Below are 25,939 nucleotides of genomic sequence, written 5' to 3' on the forward strand. Positions count from 1 at the left end.
GATTTTTCCGTGGCACCTGCTGCAAGTCCCGTTGTCATGGAATGGACGACACTTGGATATTAGCAGTTGGGAATTGCTCCCCGGAAATGGGAATCAAGCTGAGAAGACCCGAGAATGCCGAAGTGAACGAATTCGGGGCGGTGTTTACCTTCAGCTTGTGGATTTTGCGGCTCGCTTCACAGAAACTGTTTATAGCTTCCAACGTCCAACTGACTGAGGACATCGTTCTTGGTGTCCATGGGCCAGTCTAAGTTCTCGTTACCCATAATGGCGAGAGCATGGTGCATGCAGAGTCGTCGGGGCTTTATTATATACCAAAAGATAATACTTGGAAAGTGAAAATCAAATTGAAAGAAGCTACACAACAAGCTAATATTTAATATATCCAAAATATGCCCATGGAACAGACCAAGCGAGAGTAAGACAGGCTAACATCATCCAACCCTCTTCCTTAGGCAGGATACCGGCAAGCGGCACGACAGCAATGGAGGGAACCTGGGTGTATCTAGCGTGAAGGTAATCTGGCAAAAACACAGCGAGAAGGATATCAAATAAAGCGAGCCACTTGCGCCGGAAAAGAATTGACAAACCAGCAACACCGAGCTATGATGCAACAGAAGAAAGTCGACACTGAGATAGGATTTGATGATCCGAAACCTAAATCAAATCAACAGATAGCGCCACCCATTTCTGTTCATGATGTCCCGCCAGTGCACCTGTTGCTTCTTGATCTCTCGCATCCCAGGTGATTGGAGGGATGGCGAGACTGAAACTTCAGAGCTTGGCTCAGTAGATCGGAGGGTAACATCAGACACAAACTCTTCCTTAGCCACGGGCATATTTACTGGATCATCTGTCAGGCGCCAGTACTCATTCAATAATTGGAACATGCGTCCAAAGCTGCCGAAGTCGGCAAGGTCTCCCATCGCATCAATTCGGTCCGCTAGGACCTGGCGGAAGGAACTTGAAGGGGTTGAAAATGCGCCGCCGATAAGAAGTGGCCAAACCAGCGAGCGATCAAATCCACAGGGGCCTGCAGGAATGTATGACAGAGTATCCGCCATCGCGGTAACCAGATTACGGGTGCTCGATTGGGTTCGATCGGCCCCAGGAACCAAGCTGCAGAGGTAGATTCGGGCAGCGAGGCGGTACACGATAGTCATGTTTCTGGTGAGAACATCGGGCCGGATCGCTCCAGTTGCTGAGTAGGGGCTCTCCAATACCTGGTTATCGGACTCGGTGTACTCCAATTGATTACCGAGAGCGGAGACATGAGTGCAGACGGTAATTGTGTCAACCCGGCCCTCGTTCTTCAGAGACTCGAGACAAGCAATTTCCGAGATGAGGTACATGACCCGATCGTCGCATCCCATGAGCTCTCGGAGACCAGACGATGTTCCACTAAGGTGCTTGTTGCGATAAGAATGGGCAAACTGAGGTGTTCTTCCAAGCATGGTGGACCCCAGAATGTCAATCCAGGATGTCAAAGACATACTGAATGGTGGAACCATGAATGTGCTGCCAGACGGCTCCATGGAATCTGTCAGGCCCAGCTTGCTTACCAAGTTCGTCACAGCTTGGAAGTGGTCGCTCCAGGGGATGTCGGGGAGATAGTCGTCGGGAGCACCGACCGAGCAATGGAAGAATATCATTGCGAGAGTCGCATCCAGAATGTGCTCATGATTGGAATCCTTGTTCAATGCCTGACACAGCTCTGAAATAGCCTCGTAACGGTGACGCATGATGTCGTGATCGATTTGCTCGCCGGTCAACCCACTCGTAGTCTTGAGATGGATTGCTGCGACACTCAGGCAGCAATGGAAGTAGGATTTGTTCGTTTCCAATGACTGGAGCACAGCTTGAGCGCGCGCAGGACCTTGTTGATGGATTTCCAGGATCGGAAAAATCATCCGGAGAACATTCTCCACAAAGTGGTCAAGAAGAGGGCGATCGTAGTCATCGACGGGGATGTTGGCATGAAGGGAATCAAAGGACGGTCCAATTTCCTGGCCATGCAAAATCGGATCAATCGTTGCATATCCTCGCGGATCATCGAAGTACTCTTCTTCCAACCACTCATCGGCAGGAAAAGTGGGCAGTGTGGCATTTAGTTGCGGTGGGCCCATGGCACTGAAAGTGGACACGGAAGAGTCATGTCGCAGAGGAACGTCGTTCACGAACGTTTGGCGCTCAGTTTTCACATCGACCTCATAAGGAGTATAGTGACCGTAGGAAATAGGGACAAAGCCTGGTGTTGCATAGTGGGGGCCGAAAGGCTCATAGGGTCCGATGAATGGGCGGCTGAAATCGGCTGGTGGGGGACTGGGTGATGCGACATGTACCCCCATACGATTCATGGGATCTGTGAGACATAGTGCGTTAGATTGCATCCATCATGGAAGATATACTGCTTCGCGTACCTTGATTTGAGGTACTCCGTTCTAACGTCTTGGTCTGCTTGATTTTATTTTTAATCCGCTCCTTCTGCAGTTTCCTCTGCTCCGGATTCCCCCACCACATCGGTCGCTTATATTCACACTTAACACAAAGGTTCAAGCAAGCTTTGCAAGAAGGATGACCTTCATCACACTTCTTCCGTCGCAACCGACAGGTAAAGCAACCTTTCTCTGTGTTAGTATTGAGTGTTTCGTAATCGGCGTGGGACTAGGTCTCAAGAATTCGAGGGGATCATACCGGAGCGAGATCTCTTGTGCAATTTGGCTGACTCCTTGTCCATAGACCGTCCACTCACGTGTGCGTTAGTGGACGAGTCCAAGGTAGCACCCATGCTCTTTGAAGCGACACCGGAGTTCTTAGAGGTCGGCATTTTCACGTTGGGAATTTGTAATTTCCAATATCAACCACGAAGAATAAAAAAGCAGTCAATCAATGACCGAGGAAAAGATTGGAAAGATTGGGTGTGGCACAGCCAGCAGAAGAGAGACAACGCAGTTGCGAGAGGAGGACCCGCCACCTATTCCCTGAAAAGACGGTGCAATAGCAGAGCTGAACCGGCAGCTTCGCAATCTATAGGGAATATATTAGAAGGAAACGAAGGATGGAAAGAGCACAGCTTCGAGACGATTTCAAAGGAGATCTTTATCTGGAGATCTCGGATGCGGCTAGTTATAAGTCTACACTACGATCAGCAGCAGCGCTAGGCCCTGCTTCTATTTTTTGTTGGAGCGGTAGGCCAGACTAGTTTGAGCCGGAAGAATATGCGAGCATCGGGTGGAGAAAGGCACCCGATAACAAATCAGATCGAGGTACGGGTTGTTGACCAGGAATTCAGACTAATTTTGGGACTTAACAGGGATGCTAGGACGAAGCGTGACGGATGACAGGCTTCCAGGATCGATCCCCTCGAGCGGCTTATGCAGCTAGCGGACGGTGATCTGTGGTAGGACACACATGGTGCTCCCATGATGCATAATGTTGCAGTGGGTCTGGTCACATTCCTGCTAGGGACCCAACTCTGTTGGGGGCAATCACATCTCCACGAGCGCCTCACTTAGCACCCCGTGAAACTCTACAAATGGGTCCTCTCGGTTCTGGTAGGTCGACGGAATATTAGTTCGCATGATTTTACTTTTGGGCTGCATTATTGCAGCCAGTAGAATCGCTACAATCGATACCTAATGTAGAGGCTTTCTGCCCCAGTCGATCCCAATATACTTGCTGGTCCTAAAAATAAAAGTCAGGAAATTTGTAGCGATTTCCCTGCGATATAAGGGGTCGCTAATCCGTTGTTAGATTTGAAGAGCAAGTGACTGCGACTACTGGCTAACGATAGGAATTCGGGGTAAGGGTATCTTTGCGAGTCAGACCACGGAGGCACTAGCCTAATCAGAAGGAAAGACCCCTGGTATTGGCCCAATGTAAATGGTTGGCGGAAATGCATGCACTCTGAGTGTGATGAATCTGCAGCTTTGCATGCCAAGCTTCCATTCCAAGCTTCTCATTTGTCAGTTTGGATGAAGCCACCGGACCAAATAAGTTTTAGTGCCGTCGGTGTTGTGCAGAATGGCGGGCTCTGAGCCAACCGAGGGAGCGGCCCATGCAGACTGGGGTACGCTAATGCGGCAAGGTAAACGCTTGGACGGTGACAAGATCACCTATCTGCCAAATGGTCCTTAATTAGCAACACTTAGGCGCCAAATTACGGGCTAATTCATCTATTTTAGGGCAGTAATGTTTTGGCTTCCAGATGCATTTGGTCGTCGACGATCAAGATAACTTCTATTAATAACTTGATGAGGCATTATTATGGGCAGTTTGATGAGTTACATCTACAATTAGCCTTCTCAAGCCAGTCTCGGACATAATTAGTAACCATTGGTGCGGGGTAGTTACTTGCTGCAACAGTATCCGCAGGCATTGTATTCTGTAGCCTTGATCCTGGCACTCGGCCCACGTAGGTCCAAAAGACGGGAACTACTCCGATAGACCTGGATGCCACTTCGTGGCATCGCTCAAGGGATATTCATGGCCTATGAATTTGGCCCATCATTCACTTGAAGGCTAATTTGGTAGCCCAGATTTGGAATCATACAGTCAATTCCTTAATTTAGATCTAACTCGACGAATTTATCAAGACAGAAACCAAAGTAATCAAGCCACAATTGTTCGTATCCCGAGAGAGTCCTTGCTAATACCAAAAAAGTCGACTTCTTCCAAATCTGGACTGAAGATGTCGCAGCCGTAGCTTGTGATCGAGCATTCCATGGTATTCGTAATCGGTCAGGAGTAATTAGTTTTAAATGGACTTAAGCTGTCACGAGATACACTGGCGGCAGGTATCCAATTCTCCTGTTGCATGATTATGGCAGCCCCCGGAGAGTACAGAGAAGGTAGTGTAATGACGGACTGGGTAGTCCTATTGAAAACTGCCCTGTGGGTACTCCATTTGACTTGGGGTACTGCTGAACTTTGACTTCGTATTCCTGGGGACTTTTGTCGTCCCAGGCATTTGCAACGCAGCTACCATTGCGAGATGTAGCAACCCTAGGAGATAATTATGGCTACCTCAAGTAGTGATCATAGGTAACGTTCTCCAGCAAGCCGTCGTCCGTCCACCTGGGGAAGCGAGGGTGAGATTTGTTAAACCCCGGAACGATGCAATTTCAGTACTCGCTGGCGCTATTATAAGGATATCCCCATCCAAATGACGTTTCAGCTCATAGAAAACTCTGATCGCGGACAAACATTGTGGCCGGGAGAAAACCCCATCTTCCCGAACCAAATGTTCAGTCAGCCTTCGAGACGTGAACCCTCATGGCCGGCTTGATATTTTGATCATCAAACATTGCGCTCATGTCTGTGGAACAAATCATGTGCAGTCACTCATACGACAGATTCTACCTCCGAGTCCCCGCAATAACCATGATGGATATTGGTCGGCTGTACCTGGCAGATACACATGATAAGCTTGGGTAATGGTCTGTTGAACTTTGAGTATATACCTCTCATGGTCAAAATACCCAATATCCTGGCATCAAGGATACCTGGTGATCGGGAAAACCTCGTAAGTTGGAATAAACATACTCGGTAAGCGCCCGGAGGTTTTCATTCAGCGATCGGGCCATTTGACTCTGAATTAAATGTTTGTGAAGTCAACAAGACGGAGCAACCTCTACAAAACTTCATCTGGGAAAAGGATCTTTCATGGAATGCAGCAAGCCTACTCGTGAGGGTTTTTGAAAAGGGCATCCAGCAGATTCGCAGCCCGTTCTCATATCATGACGTGCTAACGTATACGATGAGTGCCTGTTGGAGAAACCAATTAGGTACATAACCCTCGGATAAAACCCCAAGCTCGGAGTCTATATTCACCAATCATGCTTCAAAGCTTGACCTGACTCGGATACAAGGTTTCTATGTCGTTGTCTGCACTCATGAAGCCATCAATACAGTGCTATAAATTCCAGGTATGATGACCAGAGGCAATATTTTAACACCTCGAACGTGGTATCTATCACTTTGATCGGAAGTTCCCATTGTTTTGCAATTCCCCACGATGGTGCGTACATTCCAGAATGCCGTTTACCATTGGCGGGGGTTTTCAAATCCGCAGCTGAAGTGTCCATCCACTTCAGCTGCGGGAGGGGTAGTGAGGAGAATCTGCGGTGTGATGAGGGGGTTTGGGCTTGCGGGTGACGGGTGATTGTGTGACGATTTCCAAGGAACGGTTCCCTCATATTCCTGATTGGGACAAAATGGTCGTTAACCCTCCCGAATTCGCTAATTTAAGAACAATTCCCTCACTCTAACTAAAAAAAATTCTAGTTGTGGCGAAGTGAGTAATGGTGGATTCCCATTGTCCTCATCCTCCCAAACGATGATCGTCTTAAAGCCTCGTGGCGGGGTGCAGTCTTTGCGAGCCACGTACCAATCATAGCTACAAGTAGGAGCATATTCTGGCTCCCAACCCCTTGCTGGAAAGGAGAAATGCTCATCAATTTATAAAATGGGATCTGAAACCATTTACGCGCCCTGATTCTCGTTGAATGTGCCAAGTGAATCGTCACGGCAGTAGCGCCTCGCACGATGGCCTATCATAATCGCAATCACCCGCCCTGCTCAACTCCTCATGCACGTTCGAAGCCACATGCACGGTCACACACCCAACGAGGCCGTAGGATTCTCGTCATCCTCGGGATGATTCTCGAATTTTCGCACCTGTCGCCCGAGCTAGTGTTCCAGATTGGTGTGCCAACCACCCAGGCACATCACTCTGGGCGCGTCGGGATGTGTTTACCGCCGGCCTAAGACGCCAGTTGCCATCAGAGCTGCAGTCGTTATTCGTCGAGGTCATGGAATCGTCCAAAATCCCTGATGCTGAGCGCTTTAACTGGCGGCCCCACTGTACGGACGACTCTCTGTCTCAAGGTGGACTCTGTACATAAACTCTTCGGACACCCGATCTATCCTTTTCCGGCCAACTTTCCCCAGACTTATCGCGTGGTTTGAAGTCTTGCTTGATTTATGATTCCCACACCATTCAAAAATTGACATAAACCTTTCTTACTACTTGTGCTCTGCCGTATCGACACTGACTATCAAGCTCATCGAACGCTGGCTCCGCCGCTGGGCCCTTGACATGATAAGATGGTTCGTTTGAGCTCTAATTCTTCTTGTTGTCTCTATTATACGGCTTTACTAACGTAATGAGTAGGATTACCGTTATGGATATGACATGAACTATGTGATGGTGCCCCAGAAACAGGAGACATTGCCACTCTTCCCACCAAGGACCGCGTTCTCCAGGCCTTCGTCCGAAGCAACCGAAATCTTCGAAGATGAGGATAAATATTCTGCGAGCTACGATGAATCTCCCATGCGCAGTGTCGCTTCTGTAAGTGATAAATTCATTATTCGGGTGCCGGTTTACCTAGTTCAATCACTGACCTTTCACTTGCTCCACAGCTGGAAACCGGAAGTGTCTCTACCATGTCTACCCCGGATAATGTCACCACCCCAGACTCAACTGGCTTGACAGCTTTCGATTTCCATATTGAAGATAAGGAAATTTCTGGTCCCTCGGGCCCCAGTCTGTTCAGGCCAGCCATTGCCTCGAGTTGCAAGCTAGGCACCGAGACAGACAGACTTTACTCAGAGACACCCGTTAGTGCGACTGGCCCTTTCCACCACAGAGCTTCTAAGCTCGATCCCCTCAGGAGAGATACTCCGGTACCAAATCGTACAAACGCGGAGACTCCTCAACCATCATACGTTTTATATGCCGAGCGGGCCTCGGTAGCAGACTCGATCACTGCCCAAGACTGGTCTCCAACGGAGGTTGTTCAGTGGATGCGAAACCTTGGCTTCGAAGACGACATTGTTCAGAAGTTTTTCTACAATGATATTTCCGGCTCCATTCTTCTTGGGCTTCAATCTGAAGATCTCAAGGAGCTCGATATCATGTCATTCGGAAAAAGGCATCGAGTGATGAGCTCTATTCAAAGTCTTCGCAGCAGCACATCTCTTAGCAGTACTGCTCCAAGCTCCTCACAAAATTCCAGTGTGAGCAACGACGTATCGTCAACACAGCGCACATCGACTGTCAGATCAAGTAGCAGCTACCAGTCGTGCTCTACGACTGACGAAGACACCTCGAGCAGGAGACCTAGACGTGGTCGTCAAAATTCCAGCCCTGATGTAATCAGAAAGGGTGATATCGGCCCAGGTGATTCAGTTTCTATTGTTGCGATCGAGCAGCTTCTTCCAAAAATGCATCATTGTTCGAAGGGCGAGAATTGCCGCAAGTGGCAAAAGCAGCAGGCCAAGATTGCTAGCATGGTCAATGGCTTACCGATCGACTCATTTGGGAGGCGAGCCATCGTTACTGGAGACCCAGGTAACCCCAAGACTGCGCCTAATCTCCTCAAGTCTCCCACCAAGTCAGATGCCACCCCTTCCCTTGTTGCATCTTCTGATGCAATGGGTCCTGGGCAAACACCCGCTTTCCAGTTGTCACGCGAGAGACTGAAGGAGGTTGAGTCTCAGAACCCCCAGCAAAATGTACTTCAATTTTTGAAATTGCAAAACCAGGGCCTGTCGAAATTGCAAACTGCAAATAACCCTGCTACCCCACCAGGAGAGCACCTTGCTTCCCCTGATTCAGGATCTCCAGACTCGGCCAAAATCACACCTACACTGGCTGAGAAAATCGGCCAGCTCCCCAGGCTGGAGATTCCGTGCATATATGACCCTGCGGACTCGGCCGTTTCTGGAGCTATGTCGGCCCAAAAAACCGTCACCCCTTCCATACTCTTTAAGAGAGGCCAAATACACGCATATGACACGACCGCCATCCCCGGTGGCCAGCGGTTGGGTCTTGGTGACACGACGATCTCTCCAGGGGATTTCTATCGCCTCGATCCGAGCTATAGAATTGAGACTGAGACCCCATTTTCTGAAACTGACGCTCCAATAACTGCAATCCCAATCGGTCCCGTGGCACGAGAGGAATCGCAGTCAGTACCTCCGAACATGCGATTCGGCAACAACCGATTCGTTATGGCAGAACCAGTTATTCGCCCATCATCTACAAAGGCGGATAATCACCGACGGTATCCGTCAATCCAGGCTGTCTCTACCATGGGTCCGTTGAAGGAGGGTCAGACCTTGAGTCCCATCGAAACTCCAGACGACCTGCGCAAAACACCCCGTGCACCCCATTGTCGCAGTAACAACCTGTTCACTACGGACCCGAACGAGCAGGATAATGTGAAACACAAGGGCTGGATGAGAAAGCGCAAGACCAACAAATTCTTCATTCCGGAGTGGCATCCAGCTTTCTACAAGCTCGAAGGCACTGAGCTCACCGAGCACCGAAATGAACAGGAGGACACCCCCCTTGACTACATTGATGTTGACGACTATGCGGTTGCCTGTTCTTCTCTTGCCTCTACCTCGAAGCTGTCTGCAGCATTCAAAAAGAGAATTCTCAAGCGCAAAGACAATGTCGCGCAAGATTCAACTTTTGCCTTCTCGCTGGTACCCGCACCCGACCACAACAGCACTTCTGTTGACCGAAAAGTGCTGTTTTTGAACGGTCCTAAATCACACCACTTCACCGTCGACACTCGTGATGAGCGCATCGACTGGATGCGAGAGCTTATGCTGGCCAGAGCTGTCAAGCGAGGCCGTGAAAGTGGTGCTGCTATCAACGTCAATGGAAACAACATGATTTGATTTCTGCACTTTCGTTATGGCTGTTCCTTGCATTAATTACTTTCCTTTTTTGCATTTGGCATTTCTATCATTCAGATACCCGTGGTTGACCCATCAGGAGCATAACATAACAATTTCTTTTTAACTTCCCATATATGCTTTGTTTTCTTTGATTTTCACGACCCATTGTTTTCATTATTCTCCACTACTTTCTATCACGAGTCTCCTTTGTCCCTTTCATCTTGCGATTTATTTCCCTTGTTGGTTAATGCGGAAAAATTACCCGACAGTAAGAAGGTTCGCACCATCTATCCTCCGTGGGGAAGGCGCGGGGGAGGGTTACTTCAGGTAGCTTCAAGTTAAATAACAGACTTCTATACATACAACCTTAGCTTGTAACCTCTCCAAGTGTAGCCGTTGTCATCGTCTAAGTTGCTGAGCCCCGAAATGAGACGGGTCAAATTCTATTATGACCACCTGAGGTCTCCGTGATCTATTCCTCGGGCCGCATACGTGATTGTCTCGCCTTGCGTTGTTCGCAATCTCCACGTGCGGGCCTGCACTGTCAATAGATCTTGCGGTCAGAGTCTTCCCTGTACATTAATATGTCTATCACTTCGTGGGCGGTTACAGAATCACTCTGAATGGACAGTTTTTAGGGCCGCCGAGCTCGGGCGTTAGCCCCGCGATTCCGGCCTATGACATGTCGACGAAGGTTTTGGCTCTCCTCCCGTCTGAAAAATAAAGAATATTGTCGTACCGCTATGCTACGCTTAGGCCATTGGCAGCCTCGTTGTCCGGTAACAGCAAGTGACGGACTGTCGTTGTTTCAAGTAGCGCTTTCGTCTACCCCAGCGCTACGATAATGGCCGCTTGCATTCAGGCACAACGTCATCCGTTGGATAATCCATCAAAGCTTATGCGGTGATACCTCACATGGCCCCTCAATAAGTCAGCCATGTGCCTTTGTTCCCAGAACTGTGCTGGGCGTGCCGCAAAAACCGCCCCGACCCGGTAGCCCCAGCTTTCAGCGGTTTCGGAAACACATGTCGCGTGCTCTACCCAAGGTCGACCGACCTACACCGGTCTCTAAGCGCCGAACTCTGCCCGCAATTATGTCTACCTTTGGAATCTTCTTCCTTTGAACCATCACTTCACCACCTGGCCGGTGATATTCTCATCAATTATGGCCAGCGACCTGGCAATCAGGGAACGTCTTACTAGGATCTCCCGATCGATTCGGGTAGTTTTGCGCTGCCTCGGGGGAAACAAGGAGTCGCAAGAGGGTTCGCAGCGTGCATTGCTGCTCCTCTGTGAGCTGCTAGATCTTCTTTGTAGACTCCAGGATCAGTTAGCATGGGCCGAGGAAAAATGGATCGTGGACGCCTCACGGCTACACAACCTCGATGATGTCCTTCGTTCCTTCGAGTCGACTATTGACGCAATCGACATCTACTTCCAGCCGGGTGGTGTCAGTGCGCGGCTGTATCGGAAACGTCTGCTGGAGAACACATTCATGCCAAGACTGGAACAGTTCAAGGTGATGATCATTTTGACTTTGCAGCCAGAGTCTGAGTACGAACGATAGCGAGCTCAAACAATGAAAATGCTGACGTTCTTTAAAAATTTAGGGAAAAAAGCCGTCTCGAAGAGAAACTCCGAACTAGAAGCCGTCAATTCCAGGATTTAGATGCCGGTCGGTTTAGCAACTAGAAAACGCCAGACAATACTAGCTAACATATAGGCGATTAGATTCAACACGTGCGAATACTCCAAAATGCGAAGATTTTTATCATTTTACGAGCAGGATGACTACAAAGAGCTTCATGAGACTTGCGGAATTGTGCAATCAGCGACAAAGAGGCACGTGTGACTGGATTTTGGATAACGAGAAATATACCGACTGGCTTTTCGGCACCCGTCGAAACCTTTACTGTGTTGGCCCAGGTATGAATAAATAACTTCCACTTTTTAGGAGCCAATACTGATTAGCTTTCTAGCTGGGGCTGGGAAAACATTCCTTGCGTGAGTGCGACTTAAACTACTAACATAACGCTCATTATCTGATACCTTCTACAGTTCCACCATTATCGACAACCTTCAGAGGACATTTACCTCTTCAGACGTTGCTATCGTCTTTATATTTGGTCATGACGAGACTGAGGAACGAGCAAACTCGATAGGGTTCCTAGACAAAATGCTCGCTCAGCTCGTTTACCGCAAACGAACTCCGTCCCACGCAACTGCCTCCCTGTATAGATCAAAAGCATTTGAAGAAGGAAGAGCATCCGCAAAGTCATTTCAAGATGCCATTCGTGCGGAGGTGAACCGATTCTCCCGAGTTTTCTTCGTGATAGATGGGATCGATCTGCAGTCAGATAAGGATCGAATCCTAAACCGTCTTCAAAAGCTCCCTGAACATGCACAGCTCCTTGTCACTATGCGAGAGGAGAGAACCGCTTCAAAGGATGATCATCTCTTTGTTCTTGCTATTCGTGAAGATCTCGAAACATACGTTGGCTCTCGTGTTGAGCAAGATGAAGCATTGGGCGCTCTTTTGAAACAATACCCCTCTGAATTAAAAGCCGCCATTGTACAACAGGTAGCTGAAAAGTCCCATGGACTGTATGTCCCAGGTCTCCTCTTTTTGTACAATTGAACATCGACTGACTTTTTTATTACTACCAGATTCCTGTTGGCTCGATTGCATGTCGATTTGTTATCGCGTTGTACAGATGGGAACTTGCTGCAGAGAGCAATTTTTCATCTTCCCGAGAACCTGAATGATGCATATGGCGAGACGATGACCCGACTCGTAAGTCAGAATCTCTATGCAAGCCGTTGTCTATACTGGACATTATATGCTTGTAGGCCTTTGACGGTCTCGGAATTAAACTTTGCGGCGAACTTCGAGCCTCTTGGTGGCACTATCCGCAAGGAGTCCTTCTCGGAGCATTCTATGTTACATGAGGCCGCTGGGTTGCTCACAATTGATCCGATGATTGGTACTGTTCATTTGGTCCATCGTACTGCGAGTGAATACCTCAGTGGACCGGCAGCTAGAGTGTTCTTCCCAACAGCTAAAAAGCACATTGCTGATACGTGTCTCACAATCATTACCTCTGATGAGGTTGTCGACGAATGCTACGTGACCCATGAAACAAATCCTCGCAAGCTCCGCGGTGGTTTACTTGACTACGCTACCATGTACTGGGGCTATCACGCTCGAGATGTTGGTGAAGATGAACAAACAACACAGGTTCTCATTCGTGCTTTTCTCAACAAGCTTTGCTGGAGGCGTCCACCAGTCCAAGGGAACCATTTCAATGGCTCTGAGATTCCAAAGCAGCTTGGGTTTGGGGGTTACTTTGCTGATTGGAGTGCTTTGCATGTTCTTGCCTTCTACGGTATTGTTGGCAAGGCAAAACGTCTGATTGAACAAGGCGCCAATATCAATGATTGTGATAATCAACTTGGCATGACTCCTCTGCATTGTGCAGTCAATAGAGGACACGAAGATATGATTGAGCTTCTGTTCAAGCACAATGTTGATTTCAATGCAGCCTGCAAGCAGGGAAATACTGCTTTACATATGGCTGCCGAACAAGGACACCGGAAAATCATCCGAACGTTACTCCATCATCGGATCAACTCGAGAAGTTTCAACCAATCAGGAGCAACTGCACTTCAATTGGCCGTTGGAACTGCCTATGATGAAGCGACTGTTCCGCTATTGATCAAAAGCCGGTTCGACATGGATGTTCAAAACACCATCACAGGAAACACTGCTCTTCACCTTGCAGTTGAATTGAAACGGCCACGAATCCTTTTATTTCTGGTTGAGAAGGGCGCCAATATGAGTGTTCTGAACAGACATGGCAGGACTCCACTTCAATTAGCCTGCAAAATTGACAACTGTGAGGCAGTCTCTCTTCTGCTCGAACGTGGTGCTAAACTGGAGGATCGGTCTTCACACGGAGACACCGCCCTTCATATCTCTGCAATGGAGGGTAACTGGGTTGCTTAAGACCTTCTCGGTATTGGCGGCGCTGATATCAATGCATGGGATAGAAAAGGCGAGTCGTTGCTTCACAAACAAGCCCGAAAAGGCTGCACTGTATCTATCGCTTCGCATTTGCTTGAGAAAGGTGCAAACATTGAAGCTTGCAATTCCCAGGGGTATACTCCTCTGCAATGTGCCGCCTTAACAGGCAACAAACTCATGTTCAAATTTTTGATGGATAAAGGTGCGAACATTGACGTTCAAACAGCAAAGGGGGAAACTCTTCTTCACATCACCCCCCTTCTAACCAGGGTTACCTCGACATTCTAACCCTTCTCCTGGAACTACATTTGAGCGCCAATGCGACAACATGCAGTGGAATGACTCCTCTCCATCACCTCATTGTCAACCAAATGGGGTATTGCGATCCATCTTCCGATAAAACGACAGATTATCTTTCCCTCCTTCTTTCTCACGGTGCCAACATCGACGCCCAGGTACGCTCTCCAGATGCTGAAACGGCTCTTCATCTTGCAGTGGCGGCCAAGATGCCTCGCGAGTCTATTATTTTATTCCTCGTCAAAAGCGGCGCCTCTCTCAATGCAAAGACAGCTGATGGCAAAACGCCTTTGCATCTAGCAGCAGAGCGTGGCCGACACAGTATATTCCAGGTTTTGTTGGATGCTGGTGCAGATGCTTTGATAAAAGCGCCCTCTGGCTCTTTGAGCAGTGTAGGAACTGTCGGCGACGGTGATACGGCTCTGGAGTTAGCCCAACAGCATCCTATCAGCGTGCTCTGGTTTGACGAGTTAGGCAAACCCAATCATTCCACTCCAGATACCGGGCGCGGAAGTATCGCCACCTCCATCGACGAAATCGAGATTGGATCCGAATTTGATGAAATTGGGTCGACTCTGGTCGGCGAGGACGGATCTGCCTCGGGATCAAGAGCATCAACCTCGTCCATGAACAACCCGTCTGTCGTTTCTTGCTGAACACCCCTTCTTGTTTCCCCTCCCCCACCCGAAATCTTCTAGTGCGGCGTTCTCTTTGTTATTCTCTTGCTTCAATCTGTACATATGTGCCTGTCTGCATTTAACAGCGAAAACCTTTACTGAATGGACAGTTCACACCTCGAAGTTTAGATTCTGTCATAGTATTCCGAGTAATTGTGTCATAATTACGAAGTTGAATTCATGGAATGGTTAAATGCGAGCTTTATTTAGTTGTACACTCCAGCAAACAATCTGCATGGCTTCACCCCATCATCCGCACAACCACATAGGCCCATCCATCCCCATACGCCGAGCTCCGCACCACCTCTTCAATCGGAGCAGACATCGGAAGCACAGCACCATGTAACACAGGCTTTGCCAGAACTGGAGTCCTCCGACTGGGAAATAGATTGGGAAGTAATGTATGCAGAACGCCGCCAATGGTTTGCAATTGCATACCCGGGCTCGACCGAGAACTGATCGACTGACTTGACTGGATGCTCGATGTCGAAACTGAAGGAGGCATTGGAGACTGTACTACTTTCAATGAAGAGTTCTCCTGGTCGGGCGGTAGTGGCAAGAAGATACGGATTGGCACATTTCGGAATGGCTGTGATAGTGGTGGGAGAAGGGTGTTCGAGATGCGCTGGAAGGACGAAAGGTTGACTGGCCAGAAGCGCTTGTTAATCTTGTGCTTGCTTTCTGCGGAAATTTATACCGATTACTCGTTTGGTTACTTACTATCTTCGACAGACTTCCAGAGCCCCGCTGAGTCTTCCTTGGAAAGGCTCATGATGCCTTTGGCCGTGCCGTTTCTGAGAAAGTCGGCCTCTTTGACGCTGTTGATGAATGCATCGTTCATGACCATACCGTCCGGGTCGAGACGGACAAGGTCCTCAGAGGGCCAGTCACTGAAGTGGACGGTCAAACGCCATGGCAGTGGTGATTCGCCCTCCTGGGAGTCGACAGTGGACTTGGTGACGGGATCAGCCCCGGCGTAAAGGTCGAAGAGGAGCCCGATAGGATAGTGCCATTTAAGAGGCACCCCTTCAAAGGCGAACCAGCCATCATGATGCTGAGAGCTAGGCTCTATCAAAGATGGAGAGAAAAAGGCTCGCAATCTTGGGAGCAATGAGGGCAGATAAGATAAACGAGGATATGAGATCTCATAAGGGTCAACAAAAGCAATTTGTTCAAAGATATCCAAGGGACATACAAGATATGGATCGGTCTTGTCGAATGACCGGCTCTCAGAAGGGGCAAGGACGATTTCTAGAGGTATCCGTCCAGCCCATACGCTTTTTTGGAGAGAAACGAGAGATGTTTGGCCCTCCATGCTGTGGTCTCGTGTGCCCTCAGGCTGCTTCATAATGTACGTCAGATATATTTTGCCCGGGAATAGAAGGTCTGGCGTTCAGACTGAAACCTTACCTGCTTTAAACGGATCTATCGATCGGGAAGTGGGATGCGCATATCATCAATAGATAAGGCGCTGAGATAGTGACTGCCCTACTGCAGAGGAGACCATGATCCGGGAATATGAGCAACCACATAAGCTAGCTAGAAAGCTCGACTCAAACAGGCGATTTGCTCGCAGTGGTGGAAAAGAAGCATGCAGGTACATCGTGACGGGGATGCGCGGCGTTGATGTTCGCCGACACGTGATTCTGCCTGCGGCCGGGTTCTCACCCCCGCACGTCCTCCACGGTTGTAAACAATCAACAACTTGCCATAACTTTATTTCTCTGAGCCCACGATTATTCATACACTAACTACTTTTTAATTGATTGGATTCGAAGTTCTTTCGTTCAGCAGTCCCTCCAGGACCGTGACTTCACTAACATTCTCAATGTCCAGCACCAGCCTCTCAATTTCGTCTCATCGCCGGTCGTCCACAACGCCCTTCGTGAACCTCCAGAACTTCTCCAAGATTTCCTCACTCGATGGTCCAGGGAAAACATTTCGAGGCGAAGCAAGAGACTGGATGACCTCGATGCCGTTCTCGAAAGCAATGGCTACGCGATGTTCATATTTCTCGCCTAGCTCGGGCGTGTGGAAACACTCGGTCTTGTCAATTAAGGCCCGGAGATCATCTCTGTCGTGCAAGTCATGGTGGAGCCCTTGAGGCAATACTTATCCGTGGACGAGCTGGACAGCACCGACATAAGCACAAGACATCTGTGCCCCAAGTGCCGAGAGCTGTCGCTGGGCTTTCCAACCTCCCGTGTTTGAAGGCTGCCTCCGACATCACAATATTGATGCTTACAATAGCTACAAAGCTGGATAATCTCTTGGGATGCTGTTTTTGCAGCTCTGCGACCGTGTCAATGGTGCAGTGAGTCCTACTATTGAACCATGCCATTTGACACGAATATTGTCCGACTGCCAAGTTTTCCCAAACCCTTTCGTGAGTTCACTTACCAGATACGGGGCCTCTTTGCCAGATTTCTGCCCAAATGTCGACAAAACTACACCTCATGGCTCCTCGAAGACATTCTTAATCCCAATATACCCTCCCTCTGCTATCAGAGCACCGAGGAGTCCATTGTGCGCTGCCAGTGTATTCTGCATGCGTTTTACGTCTCTTTCAAATTGATCTGACATCAATCCACATACTTGGGTACGTGCTATCTCGAGCGCATCTTCGATGGCATCGTCTGAGAGGTCGAGCAGCTTGCTGACTGCCGCTGCAGCGGCAGTGAGCCAAATGTGGCACTCCCTTACCAGATGACAACCGTAGGAAATGAAACGGAAGCTCCGTCAAGGGCTGGGGAGCCATTTATCTTCATCTGGCTGGTGGCTGCAAGCAGTGGAGGCAAGACGGTTGAATTAAACTACACTGGGCTGACAGGTGCAAGCCATCAATTTCGAATAACTGCATTCCAATCTATTCAAGAGCATTGCGGACAATGCATCCAATTACGGAAAAAAATAATGACTCCATTTAAGTTTGGCATTATGACCTCGGGACGTGAGATATATTCCCCCACATACCTTGTTGTGCCTTCATACAACACAATCCCCCAAGTTTCGATCGCAAAGGCAATTTTTGCAGCCTTTTCATTTTCAACCCGGGGCAAGTGTACTCCAAATAATGCACAACATGATCCGTCCAGAACTAAGTATTTTGTGCGAGTTCTGACGCCCTCGCGGATATCGTCCAGCTTCCAAACTTTAGCCGGTGGATGGATATGAGATTTTTGAAACTGAGTTTATTCACACAAGGTGTCCTATACTCACCGGTGACGATTGTAGACCGACTCGGTATGCGGGTCTCCACTTGGCCGTTGCGCGCGGAGAATGCCCGCTCGCCAGCTGCAGTCCGAAGGAACTTCGAATTGGTTGAGAATCACTCGAGAGTTTTGTATTCTTTAGGGAATTTCACCCGGTATCCGAGCCCCGGGGATTCTTTGATCTCAATTGTGACTACTCGCCCGCAGATGAGTGCTATACACTGAACTCCAGATTCGGAGGACCAAGATTCTCATTTTGATACCAGGGGCCGTCATTAAGCACCTTCCTTGTAGTTATTGGACTCCTTACCCATGATTCTGGGCAAATAATGAAGGAGCGTAAGTGGGCTTGTTCTCCCAGGGTCATCTCACGTGATCGTGCTCCTGACCCAGCGGTCTTAATCCTTCTGCCGCCTCAACTCGGCAAACTTCCGACTCCACTATGGTTAAGGGTTCTCCCCGTGGACACTGGCATCCATGCCTGCAGTAATCCTGTTTCGTGGAAGGATATTCGCGCAACTAGCCTGGGGTATTCAATCTAGCAAGCGGGACTACCTTATACCCTAGTTGTCCCCCACATTCGACATCTGCTCGATCGGGAACAAAGGATGTCTCCAATTCGCAATTACGCAGCATGTGGCGAACAAGAGCCCTCACCGGAAAAGCTGCTCCATAATTGGACGGGTAAACGCAAAACTGCTGAAGAGGGAGAAGAAAAATCCTCGCCTCCTAGCCACGATAACACATTGGCATTTCTCTTAATGCAAGGCGCAGGAGGATACCCGAAGAGTAAATGTCCTTGCTCAAAACATTCTTAACTAAGGAAGATAAGTTCCGTGTTAGCTATATACTTGCAGCAATTCGTTGAACCCGGCTGAAGATTTCCACGGGGAAAACACTACCCCGGGCGAAAGTTCCCACCCTGAGAGATCAGTCATCCTCCAAACGCTCGTAGCCTCACAATCTAACCCCATACTGCCCCAGAGGATGGGATTTTACGCGATGTAGGTTGTGGGGATCGCGCATTAAGAGGAATTCCCACACTCCCACACCCACTGGGGAGCCTGAGATTACTTAGGGGTCCCGTCCTGTCTCAAATTGCACCTTCTTTTCCATCTATATGAAAAAATTTCTTCGATCTTTCACAACCTCCCATTTCCGCTAGCTGTTCCACGAAACAGCCATGGGTGGCATTCTTCATTTGGTCGAGGACCGGCCAACGCCAAGATCGGTTTACAACTGGAGGGTTTACGTCCTCGCTCTCATCGCATCATGTGGCTCCAACATGATCGGCTACACAAGTGCCTTCATTGGTACTACTATCACCCTCACATCCTTCAAGTCAGAGTTCGGCATAGATAAGTTGTCCTCAGATGCACAAGACTTGATCAGTGAAAATGTGGTGTCTCTCTTCGTTGCCGGTGCCTTCTTCGGTGCCATTTTCACCTACGCTCTCAGCCACTGGGTTGGCCGGAAATACTGCCTGGCGATCGCTTCTGCAACCTTTATTTTGGGATCCGGTCTGCAGTGTGGTGCCAATGGCAACCGTGGTCTAGGAATTCAATACGCTGGACGTGTGTTGACTGGACTCGGTACTGGTGTCGCTTCTAACATCGTTCCCATCTACCTGTCTGAGTTGGCACCGCCCGCTATTCGAGACCGTCTCGTCAGTCTATATGAGCTGGGGTGGCAGATCGGTGGTATGGTGGGCTTCTGGATCAACGTGAGTCATGCCCGTCATGTCCCGTCTCTGAGACCTGGAAAATGCTGACTTTGCTATAGTACGGTGTTGAGCAGACTTTGCCTGAGGACCATAAGCAATGGATCATTCCATTTGCCATCCAGATCATCCCGGCCGGTATGCTTTTCGCTGGTTCCTTGTGGATCCGGGAATCCCCTCGCTGGCTTTTCCTCCACGACCGCCGAAGGCAGGCCATGAAGAACCTCTGCTGGATCCGTCAATTGGAGGCGTCATATATCTACATCACCGAAGAAGTGGCCGCTATTGACCCGGCCCACGAACACCAGAAGGCTACTGTCGGCCTTGGATTCTGGAAGCCTTTCAAGGCCCTCGGAGCTCGCCCCAACATGATGTGGCGTTTGTTCCTCGGGTGCATGCTCTTCTTCTGGCAGAACGGATCTGGTATCAACGCCATCAACTACTACTCGCCCACTATCTTTTCTGTGCGTACCCTCTCCGATCTGCATGGTCTGCTTGGGCCGAGTCCAAATGATATCGAGTACTGATCTTCTTCTTGCAGAGCATCGGTGTGCAATCTAACACGGTGAAGATCCTCACTGGTGTCTTCGGTGTGGTCAAGGCCATTATGACGTTCGTTTGGTTGCTGTTCCTAGTCGATCAACTCGGAAGGCGGAAGCTTCTTCTTATCGGTGGTATCACCGGCTCCGTCTGCATGTGGATCATTGGTGCATACATCTATGTGGTGGAACCCACGAAACACCCTAGCGACCACCTGAACGGCGGTGGCATTGCTGCCATTGTCTTCTTCTACCTGTGGACTGCTGTCTACACCCCCACCTGGAATGGCACCCCGTGGGTCATCAACTCCGTAAGTATTCCAGACATCGATATTTCTCGAATTCCTCTAACATCCACGAACAGGAATTCTTCGAGCCCAGTTTCCGTTCGCTGGCCCAGGCGTGCACAACAGCCAGTAATTGGCTCTTCAACTTCCTCGTCTCTCGCTTCACCGAACAAATGTTCCAAGCCATGGGATACGGAGTGTACTTCTTCTTCGCTTCGCTGTCATTCCTCGCCTTCTTCTTCGCTTTCTTCCTCATTCCCGAGACCAGTGGTATCCCTCTTGAGAAGGTTGAGCCCGGTTGTTCAAGATCAAGCCGGTCTGGAGCGCCAACAAGAAGCTCAAGGGTGAGCTGCAGGAAGAGGAGGAACAGTTCCGATTCGATGTTAAGGAACATACGGTTCACCAGGAGAACGAACAGGACGAGGAGAGCGCATAGATATGATTTTGACCTTGTAGCTTATAGAATTGGGTATAGATGTATATATGGATGCATGCATAGATTGACGTGCTTATGTGATGATTGAGCCTTGCTACACTCCTGAAGTTGCATCGTTGTTTTCTTCCCGAGGCCTGTCTCTCACCTCTCCAGTCAACTGGAGTACTTGAAATGGAGAAGTAATCTCATTATAACAGTACATGATTAGAGATATTCCCTTTACCTCTGTCATGAACGTTCACGATCCACATTAATCATATACAAACGGTAGCGACTCTCTCGTGTGACGGGCTCGGTTAGGCTCCAATGCTGTTGATATGTCAATACCGTCTATTTGGGGCTGGCTTCATCGATATTTTCCAGATGTATAACTTTGCTACACATTGCTAGTGCTCATTCGGTTTAGGATATACCTGCATGCAAGTGATGATGATGAGAAGCTCACAGATTGTTTGCTTTGAACTTCAGCTTCAAATGAGACGAATATTTCCTGGCATGGTGTATTCATTCTTCAGTATAGGTGCACCACATAGTGCTTGTTGAAATAAGCTGGTTAGACTATTGCCAAAGGCTGTACAAGAGTATTGATTTACTGATTGGGGGATATTGATAAAAAGTAAGAGAAGAATAATATATGATTCGATCGCTCCCTGTGATACAAATTTGAACTGTGGTGTAAGGAAAGGCACCCCTTAGGACGATCCGCAATATTAAACCATCAGCCTATAAATTAGTAACCTCATCACCCAGTTCTCGCACCCAGCCTGGTTCTCAATGTTAGCTTGGGTGCGGTTGATCTCCGATTCAAGCTTCTTCAGAGTCTTCAGGGTATGATCCATGCTGCCTGCCTTGCGCAAACGATCCAAAATAATCTTTTTGTGGGGGACGGATAAAAACCCAGATGCCTTTCTTTCCTGAAGGATCCCCCGCAGTATGAGGTCGGGTGGTTGGCAGTTCCAGGCGTGAACGAGTGGGAACGAAAATTTCCCTTCATCTAGATCTTCGCAAAATCCTTTCTCGCTTGTGTACTGAGGCCACGTAAGAATTTATTAGTCTTCATGAAGTTGCCAGATGTACCTCATCATCCATCAAATTCTTATAGTCATCGCGGACTTGGAAGTACTTCCCGATCAGAGACATGAACTCCGAAGAGATGGCACTAAGCAATATCGTTAACTCTACCACCAAACTCCCAAGAGGAAAGAGATGCCTACCTATCATGAAGCGAGGAGGTGCTCTGTGACATCAGTGATGCTATTAATCTGAACAGACCACCTGTCTCTAAATACGGCGTGTTAACAGCAAACTACACAAGGTCCATGTAGGTGATCAGGAAGGGTCATACTTTGGCTAACCATCTCCAGATATTCCTCTTCTGATGGGCACTCGCTTTGCCGCGTCCAGTGCAAGTCAAAGCTCTGACCAATGAACAAGTTTCGAAGCTCATCAATAAGTATAGTCATGCATTGAGGATCATCAAGATTGCAGACCTCATCCATGGCGTCTATGAACATATAGTTTGCGCATTTAATAGTCGACGGAGGGCCAAATACTGTGTGCGTAGCAGGATTGCCTCGCCGGAGGGGCGAAGAGTCTTCGATGTCATCCAACATAAGAGAGGAGCTGTGTAGCTTCTGTGCTATCGACTTCACTGTCTTGACTGTTCGTTCAGGAAGCCCCATCCAGACATTCAATGCATCGATAAGAGCCTCACGGACCCCTTTTGAGGGAAGAGAGCTGATGTACTCAAAAGGAGCGAGTAGAAGCTAGTTCAGAACGGTCAGCGCAAAGCGGAGATTTTATTACTCATGAAAAGAGGGCCACGAACCTCCGTGCCCAGTGGTATTGGCTTATGCTCTTCACGAGGGCCCAATGATGCGACTGAAGTCCTGCTCGATGGGTTGAACTTGGGGCTCCCCGTAGATGAAGGACCGCTGGTCTCAGAATCTGAATCCTCTTGGGCGAAAGGCTGCGGGTTTGCAACGAGACCTTCTGTGTCCTGTTCATGTCCCGCCTTCGCCTTGTCATCGGCACCGCTTCCTAAGAGGAAGTATCCCTCTACAGAGGACTCCGGGTGATAACGAGGACACCGGAGGCTCCAAACAATATTCCCCGGAATCTGGAAGGCCAGAGCTCTCAAGTACTCAGCCAAATGCGGAGGGCATTGTTCTTTGTCCGCAATGAACGCATTCATTTTCTTCTGGTATTCCTGTTCGTAATTATGCACGACCTGACGAACCTTCTCCTTCGCTGCATCAATGGAGAGATCCTCCCACTGTATATAAAGCCACACGGCATTTGTCATTGTGGATGTTCCTTCGGCGCTCTTTTCTTGTTGAAACTCTTTCCACTCGATGTCGAAGGAATAGTAGTCATTAGCCAGGCCAAGAGCCGCGTAGCATGACCTAGCTATCGAGGCAGTGCGATTCTCCTCTTCCTTGGTCAAAACGATGCCCATTCCAAAGCGCATGACAGAGTCAACAAGTCTAGAAATGGGTCAGAATTATAAAATTTTCTATTGCTCGTGGACGACTGGATTGAGAGAACTCACGGAGCACCAGTGTCAAAGATTCGATAATTTACATAGTCTTCGATGTTGTCGAAAATGCAAGATTTGTCCCGAGAGGCGGTCGTTGCAACCATCTCTTTCCAGGATGTGATCACAACTTCAGCGCATGGCTTGTCGATGGACAGAAGTTTCAACAACATCTTAGACTGTATCTGTTTTGTTCCAGTGGTTGATCGAACGGCACGGTGATCGGTTTCGCTCAAGGTAATGTTGTCGGTTCCTTCATCCAACTTTATCGACGTTAACATTGGCCGCTGATCTTGTCCTTGTTAACAGCACTGGTACTTACCATGACCTTTGATGCAGATTCGACGACATTATCGTACAGAAATGCAACTGAGAAGGTGAAGATCCACGTCAGCTCTCAGTCTCAGTTTGTTTTACGACACATATTTCTTACATTCAAAAACATAGGAAACAAGTCCTAGCCTCTCAGGCTTGCACAGCGGTAAAACTACCGATGCGAAATGGCCGTCCCAGGGATTACAGCCACCCCAGCACTCAATTGGCCCAATATATTTCTTCCAGTCATCGCGACAGCGAAAGGATCCTTCGTTCGCGTTCTGTTCGTACTTATGGCGGCGGAGAGCATAGTTATGGCAAAAGCCATCTATGCAGGATGTCTGTCGGCTGACTGGGTAGGAGATCCCGTCTCCTTCTGATCGGGAAATGTGATAACTCATGGTTGGAATCTATGGCAGGCCGTATTGAATAGGGTGGACTCCAGACGACTTCCAGAGGCTAGTTATATCTGCTCCCAGCAGGGATGAATTGTTGGGCTGGTACATGTGAGAGTTGGCAAAGATGACTTCATCCTAAAGTTTGATGGCAAGTAATGATCATAATCTTTTTTTCGTCCGTTGTGGATCTTGATTGGCCCTGGAGGCGAAATTGCGGTAGATAAAGGTGATGCCGTGGTGTGGTTGCACGAAGAATGAACTGATAGGTATGACATCAAAACTCTCTCATCTCATTGTGTCTCTAATTGCGAGATGATATGTTAATGACCATAGATTGGAGGTCGAGACCACACATGCACAGGCGTGGCATAGGTTTGTACATGTAAGGTGTGGCGGTAGTGGATCTTGGTGACATGCCGTGCGGGCCGGTCGCGAACAAGTTCGTTACAAGTTTCAGGGACCCTTATCCTCCGCATCATTGGTGGAGAGCTACCTAAATCGAAACTCTAAAGGACTTGCAGATTTGCGGCACATTAACCAGCCGTCGTTTTTGCTTTCAAGTAAAATGATCTCAACGGTCTGACTTTAAATTCTGCCCGAGAGCCAGGATCAGGAAAGAACTGGTCGCACGCCCCGGGGCTTTCAATTCGTAGGGAGTCTTGCACATCGCAGCAACCTGTGGCCAGACTGTGATCATGATGAATCCTTCTGTACGCGAGGACTAGCTTAAGTTTCTTATTCAATTATGCCACGGCCATGAACCTTTGATGCAACCCGAGGGACTTGAGAATGGAGACCTAAATGACGGGTTATCAGACCCTCCCACTCTTTTGTACGTTCACATTGCGCTATTGGTTAATTCTTGCTTGGCCTTTTTGGGGTGCTGACTTCAACAGACGATTTTTGACGGCCCGTCAATTCGATCCGGATACTGCCGTGAAGCAATTTCAAGAAACGTCACAGTTCTGCCGAGAGAATCAAGCTTCATGACGTTATCGAGATATCCGATGTTGAGCAAGCTCGTCAATTTGTAAGACTTAGAGTTTCTTGTCCAGAATAAGGTTGGAAATTGACTTGGCAATACAGAGTCCCCATTGGACAGGTTGTTGAGACAAAAAAACAGGTTACAGATATGCATGTTTAATCTTTCTCGTTTGGACAAAAAGAATTTAAAATGCTGGAAAAAGACACGCCATACACTCACATGGTCTGACTCGAAACCCGGAGGGAATCTGCCTCCTAATCCTGATATGTTGCTGCTGGCTTCCGTGCACCACGATACTCTGATACGCCTGGTATTTCCCCTGTGCTCCATGATGACCGACAGGTCGGACCCTTCAAGACCACTGACCGGTGATAATATCTGGCGGCATTTCAACTGGAAACTTTCCAATCGAACTTTACCTCTTGGGCCCATTCAGTGGACCGAAGACTCGGATGGTCGAAAGATGGCACTGGCGGTTGGTGGGGAAGCAGGGTTCAGGAGAACGGAAATAATTGTAATCTTGGATCCTGTCAATAAACAATGTTCAAAGTCCATATGCGCTGGCACTTGTACGGAATTGCTTTTGCGCCTGATAGGCCGTATGGTTAAATGTGGGAACCCTAAAGGCTTTGTTTCTAAGATACCGGAGGAGTATAGATCACTTTATTGGTGACCCGTCAGTCGAGTGAACCTCGGAGGCTGAGAAACGTAGAGGCCGCCCCAAAGTCGGTTCGGCCCCGCCCCTGACAGCTCATATGCTCAGGCTGGGGCCAAGGGTCCGTGGTTTGTCGGCCCCGCCCCCAGGCATCCAGGGGAG

General features: G+C 48.7%; 8 protein-coding genes across 8 annotated transcripts; 4 read left to right on the top strand and 4 right to left on the bottom strand.

Moving 5' to 3' along the window:
* Positions 1-662: 662 nt before the first annotated feature.
* N7498_006707 (Zn(II)2Cys6 transcription factor) lies at positions 663-2,827 on the bottom strand (the record flags this gene model as incomplete). The annotated part of the gene is made up of 3 exons (XM_058453769.1): positions 663-2,362; positions 2,421-2,627; positions 2,695-2,827. 3 exons carry the CDS (start codon positions 2,825-2,827, stop codon positions 663-665), a joined length of 2,040 nt encoding a protein of 679 aa, XP_058307960.1.
* Positions 2,828-7,107: 4,280 nt separating this feature from the next.
* On the top strand, positions 7,108-9,696 carry N7498_006708 (SAM and PH domain-containing protein; the record flags this gene model as incomplete). Its single annotated transcript, XM_058453770.1, has 3 exons — positions 7,108-7,110; positions 7,175-7,354; positions 7,426-9,696. 3 exons carry the CDS (start codon positions 7,108-7,110, stop codon positions 9,694-9,696), a joined length of 2,454 nt encoding a protein of 817 aa, XP_058307961.1.
* A 1,165-nt stretch (positions 9,697-10,861) lies between these two features.
* Positions 10,862-14,673, top strand: N7498_006709 (NACHT and Ankyrin domain protein; the record flags this gene model as incomplete). The annotated part of the gene is given in 7 exon segments (XM_058453771.1): positions 10,862-11,250; positions 11,420-11,622; positions 11,676-11,700; positions 11,755-12,300; positions 12,364-13,685; positions 13,704-13,922; positions 13,952-14,673. The coding sequence occupies 7 exon segments, from the start codon at positions 10,862-10,864 to the stop codon at positions 14,671-14,673; spliced, it is 3,426 nt and encodes a 1,141-aa protein (XP_058307962.1).
* A 262-nt stretch (positions 14,674-14,935) lies between these two features.
* On the bottom strand, positions 14,936-16,009 carry N7498_006710 (autophagy protein 5; the record flags this gene model as incomplete). Its single annotated transcript, XM_058453772.1, has 2 exons — positions 14,936-15,339; positions 15,415-16,009. 2 exons carry the CDS (start codon positions 16,007-16,009, stop codon positions 14,936-14,938), a joined length of 999 nt encoding a protein of 332 aa, XP_058307963.1.
* Positions 16,010-16,551: 542 nt separating this feature from the next.
* Positions 16,552-17,462, bottom strand: N7498_006711 (uncharacterized protein; the record flags this gene model as incomplete). Its single annotated transcript, XM_058453773.1, has 4 exons — positions 16,552-16,768; positions 17,186-17,238; positions 17,290-17,350; positions 17,398-17,462. 4 exons carry the CDS (start codon positions 17,460-17,462, stop codon positions 16,552-16,554), a joined length of 396 nt encoding a protein of 131 aa, XP_058307964.1.
* A 1,627-nt stretch (positions 17,463-19,089) lies between these two features.
* Positions 19,090-20,888, top strand: N7498_006712 (sugar porter family MFS transporter; the record flags this gene model as incomplete). The annotated part of the gene is given in 5 exon segments (XM_058453774.1): positions 19,090-19,629; positions 19,689-20,090; positions 20,168-20,476; positions 20,530-20,796; positions 20,808-20,888. 5 exon segments carry the CDS (start codon positions 19,090-19,092, stop codon positions 20,886-20,888), a joined length of 1,599 nt encoding a protein of 532 aa, XP_058307965.1.
* Positions 20,889-21,598: 710 nt separating this feature from the next.
* On the bottom strand, positions 21,599-24,140 carry N7498_006713 (bifunctional terpene synthase/polyprenyl synthetase family protein; the record flags this gene model as incomplete). The annotated part of the gene is made up of 8 exons (XM_058453775.1): positions 21,599-21,916; positions 21,966-22,047; positions 22,103-22,194; positions 22,244-22,654; positions 22,717-23,374; positions 23,440-23,687; positions 23,747-23,793; positions 23,858-24,140. The coding sequence occupies 8 exons, from the start codon at positions 24,138-24,140 to the stop codon at positions 21,599-21,601; spliced, it is 2,139 nt and encodes a 712-aa protein (XP_058307966.1).
* A 692-nt stretch (positions 24,141-24,832) lies between these two features.
* N7498_006714 (uncharacterized protein) lies at positions 24,833-25,795 on the top strand (the record flags this gene model as incomplete). The annotated part of the gene is given in 4 exon segments (XM_058453776.1): positions 24,833-24,847; positions 24,863-24,969; positions 25,101-25,167; positions 25,268-25,795. 4 exon segments carry the CDS (start codon positions 24,833-24,835, stop codon positions 25,793-25,795), a joined length of 717 nt encoding a protein of 238 aa, XP_058307967.1.
* Between the last annotated feature and the right edge of the window lie 144 nt (positions 25,796-25,939).

Source organism: Penicillium cinerascens, assembly GCF_028974065.1.
Source record: "Penicillium cinerascens strain IBT 15544 chromosome Unknown contig_6_segment0_segment0, whole genome shotgun sequence".
NCBI classification, from domain to species: domain Eukaryota; kingdom Fungi; phylum Ascomycota; class Eurotiomycetes; order Eurotiales; family Aspergillaceae; genus Penicillium; species Penicillium cinerascens.